This window comes from Pezoporus wallicus, unplaced genomic scaffold (assembly GCF_028554395.1).
Source record: "Pezoporus wallicus isolate ANWC-B61680 ecotype Strahan unplaced genomic scaffold, APGP_CSIRO_Pwel_v1 contig_13954, whole genome shotgun sequence".
NCBI lineage: Eukaryota > Metazoa > Chordata > Aves > Psittaciformes > Psittacidae > Pezoporus > Pezoporus wallicus.
Genome location: NW_026638000.1, coordinates 1,750,662 through 1,764,867, shown reverse-complemented (window position 1 = coordinate 1,764,867; position 14,206 = coordinate 1,750,662). Strand labels below are relative to the sequence as shown.

Below are 14,206 nucleotides of genomic sequence, written 5' to 3'. Positions count from 1 at the left end.
TCTGACATTTCACTCCCACTTCCCTCCTCCAGGTCTCCTCCTTTGGGAACTGTATTTGCCAAGTGCTTCCCCCTGCACAAACTGCTGCAAGTCACTGTTCCCACCCTACTTGTACATAGTGAAAAAGGCTGATTCCTCGATGGTGCCAGCCTTTGCCTGGTGCCCTTCACCACTCTGCCCCAACGTACAAGCAGAATAAAGCCTAGACAACTTTAAAAAGCACATTTCAGCCATAAGATCTGCATATTTCTCCCAGAGGAGGTGGATTTTGGTCAGCAGCCACACTCAGTGCCTACAGAGGAGCCAAGGTGCAAGACTGCAACGGGCGCTCTAATTCTGACGTTACTGCCCACAAACCAGTATTTTCGGGTGGACTTTAGCAAAAACCCGTGTTTTCGCCACCCGCTTCACCCGCAGCAGCCGCACCGACCCCGGGCCGAGCCCCGGGGCGGGGATGTAGGCCCTTCCGCGCAGGTGGTCCGCATCACCCGGCGAACCGCACCTCCTGCCCCGGACATATAACCGGGGCAAGGGGGCGGGGATGCCCCTAGAGACCAGCCCGGAGCAGCCCTGGGGGAGCCAGGTAGGAGGCTCTACGCAACGCCCAGGCCTCTGGGCCTGGCCCAGCCGGCGCACGCTGGGGTCGGGCGCTGCAGGCCGCGGTGCGGCTCCAGGGCCGGGCCCGCTCGGCCGCTTCTCTCCTTCCGAGCACCGGGACCCCCGGGCAGCTCCGCCCCGGCGGCGCGGCGCCTCCCCCCGCCGCTGCCCGGCGGAAGCAGCTCGTTCCGCGGCGCTGGGCTCGCTCCCCGCCGCTTCCCTCCTCCTTTTCTTCTTCAGGTGCTGCGGGAGCCGCGGTGCTCCGGAGCGGGCCGTGCTGCCGCGGCCTCATGGCGGGTTTGCGTGGGGGGAAGATGGCTGCGGGCTGGGGCCTGCTGGGCAGAGAGGTCGGAGCCCCTTAGCGCTTGACTCTGGGGTTTTCCTTGGGCCTGGCGATGCTTTTGGCATCCGCATTCCCTAGCCCCTGCAGGCCTTGGGAAGGGAAACAGCCCTGCTTCACCCCACGGCCCTGGCTGCCAGCGCAGGCACCGGCCGCGATCGGTCGGTAACCACGCCTGCAGGGGAGTGATGGATGTAAAGCTGACGCCGGGCTGGTAGCGCGCTATGCTGAGCGCTGCTCCGGCCCCAGCAGGCGCAGTTAAGCCTTTCCCTTGCCCTGGGAAGCAGCTCTGTGGGAGTCGAGAGGCTCCCCGAGGGGCTGTGGATGGAGCAATGCAAGGGTGAATGGGTGGCACTGCCCTGCATGCTGGCAGCAGCCTGTGGCTGGGTCACATCGGTGTGAAATCGCACTAAAATAATGCGTGTTAAATGGATGTTGGTGTAAAAGTGGCCTTTTGCTACTGATATAGAAGGCAAGCTCTGCAGCTGGTTCATAGAATCCCAGCCTGGTTCGTATTGGAAGGCACCTTAAAGCTCATCCAGTTCCAGGGACCCCTTCCACTGGAGCAGCTTGCTCCAAGCCCCTGTGTCCAACCTGGCTTTGAACACTGCCAGGGATGGGGCAGCCACAGCTTCTCTGGGCACCCTCTGCCAGCGCCTCAGCACCCTCACAGGGAAGAGCTTCTGCCTTATCTCCAGCCTGTTTGAAATAAGCTTGTTGTTGCTACTGCACATGGTTTTTAAAGCAAAGTAAATGGTGGTGTATATTTTTGCTCCTGCCTCCTAAATAAACTTGTTACTTGTATTATTTTCATGGCACAGAGCCCTTATTACCCAGGAAGGTGTGGTCTTTAGTTTTTCACATAGAGAAGCCTTTATTTCATAATCTGGGGTGTAGCACTTGGTTTAAAGTGACTGTCACGGTGCAGTTCTTGCATCCAGGCTTGTGCTCCTGCTGTAAAGAGGGGCCTGTTTATGACAGGGTCCCCTTGTGAACCTGATGGAGGTTTTGGTCTCTGAGCCCTGCCTGTCTCCCCAATGCACAGGGGAGCAGGACTGGCAGTGTAGGAGCTCTCCCTCCCTGAACTGCCTCTCTGGCCTTTGGTCTTCTCACTTGTGTGGAAATGCACCTTAAGGGGAGCCGTGATAGGGTATTTGGTACCATGATAGGTATATATTAGGAGCCATAATAGGGTGTTGTATTGCAATGCTTCCCTGCTCTGTGGTGTGGAGGCTGCAGGTCAGGTGAGCTGCACTGCCCTGTAATGCAGGCTATTTCTAAACAATCATTTGTGATGTGAAGTTTGCCAAGTTGCTTATATTATAGGATCCTAAATGGCTTGTATTTGAAGGGACTTTAAAACTTACTCAGTTCCAACCCCCTGCCATGGGCAGGGACACCTTCCCCTAGAGCAAGTTGCTCCAAGCCCTGTCCAACTTGGCCTTGATCACTGCCAGGGATGGGGTGTTTGTTTTATTGTGACTGTTTAGTCAGTCTGTGACATGGATTCTTCCAAGTACGAAGTTGTCTGTTTTGTTTTTAAGCAGAAATGTGCCAAATGTGGACAATTCTACCAAAAGCCTCAAGCTTCAGAGAAGAAAAGCTGTAGCCTCTGTGAGCTTCCAAGGTGGCTTTAGCAATTCGTATCTGCATTCTGATCCATGACAACTTAATTACCCCAATTACACCAGGAACTGAACAGAAGCTCTATAGGAAGCTGTTGTAGTTATATTGCAACTTGTGTTACCCTGACTACTTTATCTCTTGATAAGTCTAATTAACTTGTCACCATTGTTTAATGCTTAATGTATGTAAAGAATCAGTTAATGGCATCACTGAAGGGATAGTAGCCTGCAGGAGAAGCTCCTGCCCTTTGGAAAGGTTATCAGGGTTTCCTTGAATGGCTTATTTAAGCACTTGGGCAGCAGAAGTATGAAGTTTGTTAGGGGAAATGTGGGTAAGATGGATAGGCTGCAGCAGAGAAAAGCTGTTTAAACTGATTTCAGGGACAGGGGAAGCTGTTAAAAGAAGCAATAATGCCAAAAATCCAAAGGAGAACATGTCAAAGACATGGATGATTTTCTTGTAGTGTTCTTTCCCCATGCCATTATGGTTCTGGAGGAGTGAGGACAGCTGACCCGAATTCAGCTTCGGTGTGCTGGCTGCTCTGCCTGCTTGTGCTCTCACCAGTGTGTCACTTCCCTGTGAGCAGCATCCTCCACCTCTGATACCAAGGGTGACATCCTTGCTTGTGATGACTGAAAGGTGGTTTCCACAGGGAGGTTTATAGTCATGCTGTAAGAGCTTTGTGGGGACAAATTGTAGGTTCTGATTTGTTGGGGTGCTTAACATCAGCCTCGGGACTAGTGAGCTGTTCTGCTGGGCTGCAGCTCACCTGAGTTAAACTCAGTTTCTGCAGGGAGTGAAGCAAAATAAGCCTCATTGCTTCTATAAATTGAGAGATTTTAACTAGCTCGCAGAACAATACATTAAATTGTGAATGTGGGAGACTTCTGAATACATCCTGAAGGTGTTAGTGTTCATTCTAATGCTTTTAAAGGTTTCCTGCATTACAATAGCTTCCTGTTTGCAGTGCTGATGAAGGCAGCAAGTGCCTACCCCGGCCTGCAGTGCCCATTCCCAGAAGTTGTTGGCTGAAGCTGAGTACACATCCCACCCCTGGCATAACTCGTAAAAGCAGGCACTTGTTAACTCTATTTGTTTTTATTATGGACATCGATCTGCCAGTCGCAATAATGCATTTATGGACATTTTTCTGCAAGCACAGCGCTGGTGGCAGTTTTTACTGACAAATTGAGTCATATGGACAGTAGTTCAAAATAAGCTTACCTTATTGACGGATTGTGCAATTCCCTAGTTTACCCAGTGTTCATAAGAGATGTGGACTTGGGAAGACAATCTAACTAATGGGAAAATGTAGGGCAAAGTTTTAATTTCAGAAGGCTTCAAATCTGCTAGGTAGTGACAGGTTTCAGTGTGGCTTTTGGGTGGGTTTGTGAGCTTTGACTGCTTCATTAATGCCACTGTTAAGAAGCAAAAGGCCTGGTTTGGTGTTCTTACTATAGACTTCTTGAGGGTCTTATCTCTGCTATTAGCTGTGAAGGTTGGTGCTGAACACATCTGTGCTGGCAAAGCTTTCAGCTGGCTAATTTAGCTGAAGGTAATGAGCAAAACCTGCCTGATGCAAGAGAAATCCTGTGCTAAATTGTCTCCTACAAGGCAGACACCGTCACCCATCACAGGTGTGTTTGGGCCAGCATTGAGTTAAATGCAGCTGGAGGAATAACAGGGCTGGAAACCCAGAACAAACCTGCACTGAAGTGTTTTCCAGGAGTACAAAATGCAGCCTGAAAACTGATAACCTGCTTGTGTGGTCCAGGCTACTGCTTAAAATAGCCAAATATATTTGAATGCTGATAAAGCGTGTGTGGCTTTGGAGTTTTGTGGAAATGGAGTAATCGTGATAGTTTCTTTGGAAGTATGTCACTGTTTTGATGCTTTTTGCTTGCCTTTTTCAAGCTGTTTTCTTAGTTACTAGATCAGCAAGGTAAAGGCACCCTTTCCTGGTGTCTTTCAGGACTAACTGCTATCTATTCATTTATATTGTGCCAAATTAAATAGTATAAATCATTTGGGGATTCTTTTCAAGTTACTTGTAAAATTTGGACATGCAGCTGAAATTCTCCTGATGCAATAGAGGTGCTGAAGGTGGTTCAAAATGAATCTGAGCAAGTCACCTTTAATCACAGTGAGGAAGAGGAGTTCACAGATGCAAAGGTCCTGACTTCCCCTCTGCTTTTCAAGTGAAATAGTAGTAAAATAGCACTAGTGACAGAGGGTCTGCCGTCTCAAGCAGTTTGGCAAGGGGGAATAAAGGGTACTTCTGATGCCAAGCTGATGGCATCCAGAGAAGTATCAGTTCAGACTGTGCTGTTAGCTACCCAGTGTGTAGCTGAGCTGTGGGTCTGGCAGTGGGCAGCTGGGGATGCTGGGTTTGGGCTCAGAAACTTTGCTTTTTTTTTACATCCAAAAATTCCATTTCTGGCTGAGGAAGTTTGAATCTGGCTTTGTGGGGGGGCTTTAGTAAAAAATCACTAAAGGCTTTGCTTGTTGTTATAGTACTCAGTAGCTATGTGGTGTTAGTGCGTTGAAGATAAGATGTTAAAGAAATGGGCTTTTGCTCTTAGTGATGAGTGCGTTTTCAAGTTTTAATTATTCAGACGCCACTTTTTAGTGCATTATGATAAAATTAACAAAATGGGGGTTTTAGTAAAGTATATATGAGCAGCACAGCCCAGCGAAATCAGACTTGCTTTGTTTTCTGAATCATGCCACCTACATGCTCCAAGTGCAAATGTAACTCCCAGCTGGTAACTGTGTTAGCAGATAGCAAGTATTAGTGCTGTCTTGTAAATGTTGCTGCATAATCATCATTCAGTACTATTTAAATTATCTGACTGCTTTAGATCAGTCAGTACAATGCAAACAATAATATTATCTTTGGTTGTTTGTATATTCCAGTGTGCAGAAGGCCTTTTAATTAGTTAAACTTCTTGATAAACACCTGAAGTATATTTAAGGCCCTGTTAAAAGATTAAGTTTTGTCTTGCATGTAAAAAATACAAGATGAAATGTGCAGTGTCTGCTATAGAAAGCTGTTTTGGCAGCAGTGGGCTGGCTCTGCTGATAGTGCATCTTCAGACTGTCAGCAGTGTCCTGGAGAAACAAGTCGCACAACTTCAGTGTCCCTTCATCTTGCTCCATTTGAGTTTAGTGTTGTTAGGTATACTGTAGGGGGAAAAGGGGAATCATGGAATCAGAGACTGGTTTGGGTTGGGAAGGCCCTGAAAGACCATCCATTTCCAACCCCTTGGCAGTGTTCAAGGCCAGGCTGGACACAGGGGCTTGGAGCAAGCTGCTCTAGTGGAAGGTGTCCCTGCCCGTGGCAGGGGTTGGAGCTGGAGGAGCTTTAAGGTCCCTTCTAGCCCAAACCAGGCTGGGGTAAGATTCTATGATACGAAGGACAGGCTGGGTCTACAGGCAGTGTTATGCTTTCAGAAAGCAAATTTGAGGCACAACAAGGCAAAGTGCTTAATCTGATACAAAATTTTCTTAAATGCTTGGTTTAGTAGCATTTTTTAATGGAACAGTCTTATTTTGCTTTCTCCAGTTGTGAGTTTTTTCTGTTGTCTTTTTCTGGAGCTATATTTGATTCCATAGTGCGAGTTTCTAAGAATATGATTAACCCTATGGGTCATCTTATAATGTAATTATTAATGATTGATTCTGTTTATCCTGGAAATCAATATGAGAAGCAAAATGGTCGGGCATATATTTGGGGTTGATTTCTAACATTCAGTAAACATGATCTTGTGACAAGACTGGTACCGGTTTATTACTCGGAACATGTTTGATGAATCTGAAGTGTGTAATTAGTTTTATATAATGATGGTGATATGTGGGGTTTTTTACATGACTTATGTTAATATGGCCAATAGTGTTAACATCTCCTGCCACTAATAGTTAGGGTGGGGATGTATAGTAATTGATCTTCCTGGGAGTGCTGTAATGTAAAAACAATTCAGGCTGTTTGAAGTATATTTTACAAGTGTGCATTGGGCCTTTGGGATGTTAGACTGAAAAACCCAATTGTACAGTTACCATGGGAACCCAATTAGAATAGATTGCCGGAGTGTTTTTTTTTCAGCCTTTCATCTTGACCAAAAATCTAATGTACTTTAAATGTTTTCATATGGAATTTTAGTCATATACTGACTTGATGTAATAGCTGCTTTTAGATTTTAGTACTGAAACCAGGGTATTGCGTTCTGTGGCTCCTGAGGACTTGTCTTTCAAGGAGAATCTTCTTTTAGTGCTTAAAAGTTGATGAACTGAGAAAAATACTTTTTATGAATCTAAGTTCTTACTGTAGAGCTGCCATCACATGTACTTCTTAGGCTGCAGTCCTGTGAAAATAAACAGGGAAGTATCTTAAACCCCAAGGGTTTCTGTTCTAGACGATCAACAAAATAGAGCTGAACTTTTTCATGGCCTTGAAAGATCTGATTTTTGATGTAACCTCTGACTTTCCTTTACATTTTTGCTTTATTGACATACTCAGATTTGGAATGCTCGCAGGGTGGGTATGTGATATATTGGCTTCCTGCACCATCTCATCTCCTGCTTTGCAGGAGCTCCTCTTCAGTACCTGAAGGCATTTGTGTATATTCCATGTCTCTCAGGAGCATCCTGCTGCCTGGCTGCTTGTCAGCATGGGTTCAACCTCAGCACAGCTCTTGTGTGGGAACAGAAGTTTTGGGCAACTTGGGTGGCTGCCCCATCCCTGGCAGTGTTCAAGGCCAGGTTGGACACAGGGACTTAGAGCAAGCTGCTCTAGTGGAAGGTGTCCCAGCCCATGGCAGGGGGTTGGAACTGGCTGAGCTTTTAGGTCCCTCCCAACAGAAACCAGTCTGGGATTCTGTGATCATGATTGAAAGGCCAAGGGGAGTGGAGGTAGGCACCCAACAGGAGATGGGCAGCTCTGAGCTAGTGAGGATGGGGACACATTGCTCTTTTTTGCCTCACTTCTGGTTGTTCATTGATCCCTTCAGTTTATCCTACTCTCTGCAGATGCAGGATGAAATTTTCCATTTTGGTGAAGGTGTTGCTGACAAAAAGTCTTTTAAGGTTGGAAGATGGGTCTTGTGATCCCAGTGTCCGTTTCTAGAATGTGTTAGTATCGTGATTGAAGTTGATCCGTGGCAATTCCTGTGCCATTCAGAAGAGGTGTTGTGCGCCTCCCTTCAAAATCAACCTTAGGGGAGCCCTTCAGCTCAGTGTGAAGTTGGTAGTGTGTATATTGACCTCTTCCAACAAGACAGTCTTTGCAAGGTTGGGATGCATCTCTGGAGTGATGTTTTGGACTTACCTAGCCTTCTGACTTACAACAGCAGTAGTCTTGTATCATTTTCACCTATCTAGCTCCTGGTAGTCTCCTAACCACCATTGGGCATTACTGGCTTTGCCCCAGTTACCTGTCATCAGAGGAGAGTTGCTTGGGGCTAGCACATGATTGAGCTCAGCCTGAGGCATGAATAGGTCATGAACACTAATCTGTTTGTCTCTTCCCTTTGCTTGTCTCAGCCACCAACTTAACCAATGTCTCAGTGGTCCTAGGGGCTTCCCCCAATGTATTGCCCCATTCTTGGGACTTAACACAGAGAACAAGCAATGGTCATGCTTGTGAGGTGCTACCTAGTCCTTTTGCAAGAATCCTTTCTCTTTAAAGTTGGGACGTGTTCTCCTTGAAGCTTAGTTTCTCCACCAGGCACTGCATCCTTCATGAGCTGTATGTGCTTATGCTCAAAGTCAGTTTCTGTCTGGTTCAGAGCATCAAAAATCCCATTTGCTGAGGACCTTAAACCACTTACAGATGGGTGTAAAGTTTTCCTGTGCTGTAGGTAGTCTTTGGCCCAGGTCTGTAATGAGCTTCTGGATAAATCTGTTTTTGAAGGCAGTTACCCCTCAGGAAAGCCTGGAAAAGCTCAGTGTTGCTGCTGCACACCTTGAAGGTCAAAACTCCGAACTGATAGTAGACATAAACTGCTCTTTTATTTTTAGCTCCATCACAGGTATCGTAAGTAGCATTACTGGATTGCTCATCTGCCTGACTTGCATTTAATAAAGGAATGAGTGATCTTTACAGTGCCCACCTTGTAAGGTTCAGCTTGGTAGCATATTTAAATACTTATTATTCAGGGTCTTAACTTTACATCTTAATCATTTTAAGAGTTTAAAGATAAGATTAAATATTACTGTTTTGTTATAAGTAATTTGGAGGTGGCTGTAAGTAGTGTCATTGCCTTGGACTTAAAGATTTGATGTGTTTGAGAGGCATTAGAAAGCCTCAGATGTTCATACCACTCCTTTTAAGAGATTTATCATGTCTTAAGCGGATACAGTTATCCTCTCCTGTGGAGTAGGGAGTTCCCTCACTTAAGTGGAAGAGTTCCCATTGAGTTTGGCTGTGAGTCAGGACTCCAGAGCTGAGCTTTGGCAGATAATCTCCCTGGTTTTAGAAAATGGAATGCTTAGAGCACATCTTCTCAAGATCTGGTGGTCTTGGATAAATAGCGCTGAAAAAATAGAGGGGAAACTAAGTATATGCCCAGGAAGTAGCAATCATCCTTTATTTCCAAGGGGAGAGCAAAGAGGAACCGGTTGTATTATGTTAATGATACATGAATAAAGATACTGTTACATAGTTATAGTATAGATGCTGTTAATATATAGGTATAACTGATATTAACATTTCTAGGTGCTTTCTTAGTGTGTTGCAGTCTGTTCTTTTAAACCCAGAATGTAACTAAGTCACTCTCTTTCTTGGCTTAAAATGTGCTATTTCCTAAATCACAGAAGGCTGTTTACTAAGTGACTCAGAAGTGCATCACTGCCTGTACAAATATTCCTTAAACAAATACTTTATCTTCTAAGGTATTCTTATTCAAAATATCAGAGTTGTGCAGTGCTGGTTATTGAAGAAATCTTCCCGTGTTGATTTGTTGACTCCTAAGAAGCAGCAGATGACCTATGAACATTAAATGTCTGGTTGCTTATGGAAAGAAATTAAACTCCCTTTTCATATTATATACTGAAACTTAGAGCTCATTGAAAAAAGCTGATTAGAAGGGAAATAACACTACTGACGTACAATTTTTCCTGTGGAATTCAAATTAAATCACCATCTAATGGAGTTTCTTTTTCCTTACAGGTGGAGACCTTTCATCTACCATGGCATCGAGGCATGTTCCAAAAGTGAGTTTCCAGTACCATCCCCTTGCATTTAGGTGTACGCTGGAAGTCCAGCATTACAAAAGAGTTCACGTAACATAGTTCGGTTTTTCCCCTGTGTCCAGCAGTCAGTATTAAGAATCCAGCTGACAAGATTGATGCTGCATTGTAAATCTCTGTAGCTCTGTCATGGTTGGTAACAGGCATCAGTGGACCTTTCCCCAGCACGTATCTATCTGCCACAGAGCATAAACTAACAGGACAATGGTACGTTTTCAGTGTGTCAGCTGGTTGTTTCCTAATAAATACCTCGCTGGAAAACAGGCTTAATTCTAAGCCTTGATGCTTCAATGAGGGAAGTGTGGTCAGTAAGCTTATAGTAAAATAAGACACCAGGGCTCGTTATCACAGCATTCAGAACAATTTACCATGCTGAAGGGAAAGCATCAACGCGTTTTGAATCAATAACCTTATATTTCAGATAATTATAATGAACTTTGAAGGGATGAATACATTTTTTTCCTCTGGAATATCTATTTTTCTAACATTAGTAATGCTCCTCTAGGAAAATATTTTGAGTACAATCAAACTTGCATATCTAACTATTCCTGCTGGCAACTTGTATCACTGTTACAAATGTCTTAATAATGGCATCTCCTGTAGTTTTAATTTGCTTTATGTAATATAATGTGGCTTAGAAAAGGACTATTTTGGATATTTTGTGTCTTCTGTCCATCTTTAGAGGATTTCTTTTTCTCACAAAATAAAATTTTTCTTTTAAAAATGGAAGAGGAAGAAATTTAGGAAAATAAATTCTTTCTTTAAAACAGTCATCTGTTGAGTTACATTTATGTCTCTTCCAGCTGCAAACATCTTTTTAGCAGGTACCTGGAATTAAGGGCAAAGAAATAGCTGATTATCTTCTGCACAACCAGGCATGGTGGGAAGAGTCACTAGTTCCCCCTCACTCAAAGCTAGGTGTGATTTAGCTGGCAAGTGACATGAAACTAATGGTTTATTATCTAACCTTTTAATTTCCCCCACTCATTTGTAGTTGAAAGGTGCAGTGCTGGCTGTTAGGGGAGCTTTCCCCTTGTGATATGTGAGAAAGCAGGTTTAAGGGAAAACACATGAACTCTCATAGCCCCAGCTGCAGACGTAGCCTGGGCTCCTCTGGTCCTGCTTCCCCCCATTCTGGTTGCATATTAAATATGTATGTAATGTAGCCCATAGTTCTTTAGTGATATTTATAGCACGTGATTAGTTTACAGCTTCACTTTAAGCACAACCACACGCTGGTATGACACAATATATGCCTGGCATATGGCTTTTGCAGGAATCAATTATCACCGATGTAATGTGCTGAACAGTTTATAAGCAGGTTGCTAGAAAACGGGTTCTGAAAGCAGCCAGACCTGGAACAGGCTTCCCAGGGAAGTGGTGGAATCATCATCCCTGGAAGTGTTCACAGACCCATGTGGATGAGGGCCTTCGTGATGTGTGTTGGTGGTGGCCTTGGCAGTGCTGGGGTAAAGGTTGGACATGATGCTCTTAAAGGTCTTTTCCAACCTGCTTGATTCCATGACTGATTTTTTTTCCATCATCACTCTGTGTCTCCCACTCAATCCCTGCTTTTGTTGTGAGCAGGGATGTATGTTGGGTTTGTGTGGAAGAGGCTGAAACATGGCTGTTCTGTGTGCTCGCACACATCAGGGATGATTCTGTGTTTCAGAGGTTTTGGGGTTTGTGGTGTTCTGACAAGGTGGCAATTTTTCTATATCATAAGAAATTTAATTTGAAATGCAATTCTGTTCCTCTCTGGGTTTCTTGTGGTTATTAAATTGAAACTCGGTAAATAGATTCTTGTACTAACTGTGATGCTTCACTCTCTGTTAGTACAGAGATACACTTGTCCACACTGTCCTGAATCAAACAGATTGATAACGATAGGAAAATTCAGATGCATGTGCCAAGGCTATAATGTTGTGGTTTTGTAGGAGTCTTTGACACCTCCTTTTGTCTGTATTTGTTTTCCTTCAGGTGCATTTGAATTTTTAGTGAATTCTTAATACATACCATGTGGCTTTATTTGTTGGGAGCTGTTTTACTCCCTAAAAATGTCAATGAATTTCTGTCCTTGAACACAATTCAGATTTCCGGAGTCTCCTTCAGCTTAAGGAGCACTATTAATGGTTTTGTTCATATTGCTTAGATTTATTTGGTTATTATTCTCTAGCTCCTGCTCTTCAGGTATAGCCGGTTTGGTATTATAAGGAATGATGGATTATACAGGAAAGTTTCTTTTGAAGCACTCCTGATATTGTGCAATGCACTTGGGGGTCAGCTACACTTGACTGATGCATGATTTATCCAATGTCCCTGCCACTTTTGGAGATAAAGCTGCTATTTTATCAAAAATGCCAGCAAGTGTGATTTAGAATTTATACCCCTCCTTTTTCAAATAATTGTTCTGAGTACTTTGTGCCATGGCAATAAAATGATAAAGGTAATTGCACACAAATGTGAGCTAGCACCAAAATACAATAAAATTAACCTGAATTAGCTTGACTTGTCGATGAGAAGTATTTATGAAATGTATTTTTGCAATAAGGGAGACTGATATTATAGCTGGGAGGTGAGTTATTGCCTTAATGTAATACTGCTTGAAATTTAAAAAAGAGACTGTTACAGTTGAGGGTGATTGTGCCTTTGAAATTAAGTTGAAGTGATTCTTATAATTGGCAGCGATAATGCATTGGGAAGGTAATATCTTTTATTGTGTTATGCCTAGTTGCATTATCTTTTATTTAGCTGGTCCTGACTTCAGCTCTGCGGAGAACACAAGGAGGAGCAGATCAGGAATTCTGTGGCTTTAGGTGATAAGAATCTGAAGTGTTTGCTAGCATTAGTGATTCTCATGCTAGATTTTTCAGTTTTAGCCCATTTTCAGTTCTGGACCTGATAAAAGTCTCATTTGATTAAAATTTCATCTATTTTCTGTAGTAGTTGCTATATATTTACATACACAGCTGAGCCCTGTAACAGTAGAGATGTCAGGCTTGCTGTATCATGTATACATGTACATCAGGTGGGGATTTTGTCAGTGAAATTCTGTATTTCTCAGTGCCTTGGGGTATAACCTGCTTTTCTGAGAAGGTGTATGTACATTTACAGCAAGCACTTCAGTGGTTAAGCAGTGGATCTTCACATGTTCACTAATATCTTGAGTTTAGCTTTTGAGGTGGTGAATGCAACTGGAAAATCCAGACAGCTACACAATGACTTCTTTTCCTTTGCATCAGACTTGTTAAAACTCCAACCAGTAACAACTAAATACTAATGTGGGAGACCCTCTAATTCTTAAAAGCATTTTTCACCTTTGATTCTGCAGTATGATATTTCTTTAATTCTTTGGCAACAAATTAATGTATTACAAGTTAGTGTTGTATTGCATGTGATTGCATGTTAAAGCACCGAATAACTGATTGAAGGATAACATCGCTTTGTAGTGTTGCGCAGTGAATAACCTGACATATGGTTTTCAGCCTAAACAATGAGGGACAGGAGGCTTAGTCCTTTTTCATCAGTATGGCAGGAATGACAACATGCTACCCATGGCAGATACACCAAGCCCCATGGCTTATTCTGAAGGTGCGGTTTTGGTTTAACCAGGGTGAGATTTACTTATAGAAGCATGCAAAGCATTGGAGATACTGGAATACTGCAGTATATCTCAGGGCAGCTCTTGTTTCAAAGCCTTATCTGGATTACAGTCCTGTTCTTCAGATGGGGAGGTGTTTATTAGTCTTGCATAAGAACAAAAATACATGGACCTGATAATAGAGTGTTTTATTCTGGCAAGCTGAAGGTTTGCTTTGGATGCCATAGGAAGAGGAAATACATGCAGTATTGACAGTTATTGTGTGATTTGTAAGGGGAAAAGTAACTTATGTCCCTATAAGTGGTCATCTGTGTAGGGACCTATTAGGATCGGGGCATTCTTAGAGCTTAGAGTTCACTGTTTAGCTGGAAATCTTTGGACTCTTTTTCAAGAGAAAGAAACAGCTTCTAGAAAAGCTTTTATTTTAGCTTTGGAAAAATCAACTGCTTCATATTAAGCAAAAAGACTAACAATTAAATGCTGCTTATTCTGTGTAATTTTTATTCCAGTGCATAAACTGGGCAGGAAACTTCTCTTCAGCTCTTCCCTTTCATCCCTGAAATTGCTTGTGGTACACAAATTCTCTTCTCTTGAAGCACTAGCAGCTGCTCTTCATTTGGAAGGTAAAAACATAGATGATTAATAAAGGTATTGGTATGCCCCATCCCTGGCAGTGTTCAAGGCCAGGTTGAAAGGGGCTTGGAGCCACCTGCTGTAGTGAAAGGTGTCCCTGCCTGTGGCAGGGGTTGGAACTGGATGTGCTTTAAGATCCCTTCCCACCCAAACCAGTCTGATTC

At 43.5% G+C, this 14,206-nt stretch overlaps 1 protein-coding gene across 4 annotated transcripts in view; it reads left to right on the top strand.

The window, feature by feature from the left end:
• The first annotated feature begins 444 nt into the window (after window positions 1-444).
• The window catches only part of MGMT (O-6-methylguanine-DNA methyltransferase), a 147,920-nt gene continuing 134,158 nt past the window's right edge, over window positions 445-14,206 (top strand). Inside the window, exons 1-2 of one of the 4 annotated variants that reach the window (XM_057408676.1) lie at window positions 445-662; window positions 9,729-9,772. In XM_057408676.1, coding sequence (XP_057264659.1) covers window positions 542-662; window positions 9,729-9,772 — 165 coding nt within the window. In that variant the 5' untranslated portion in view covers window positions 445-541. Of the gene's footprint in view, window positions 663-7,553; window positions 7,745-9,728; window positions 9,773-14,206 lie in introns of those variants that run through there. The other 3 variants (XM_057408675.1, XM_057408677.1, XM_057408678.1) reach the window with 3 other exon arrangements.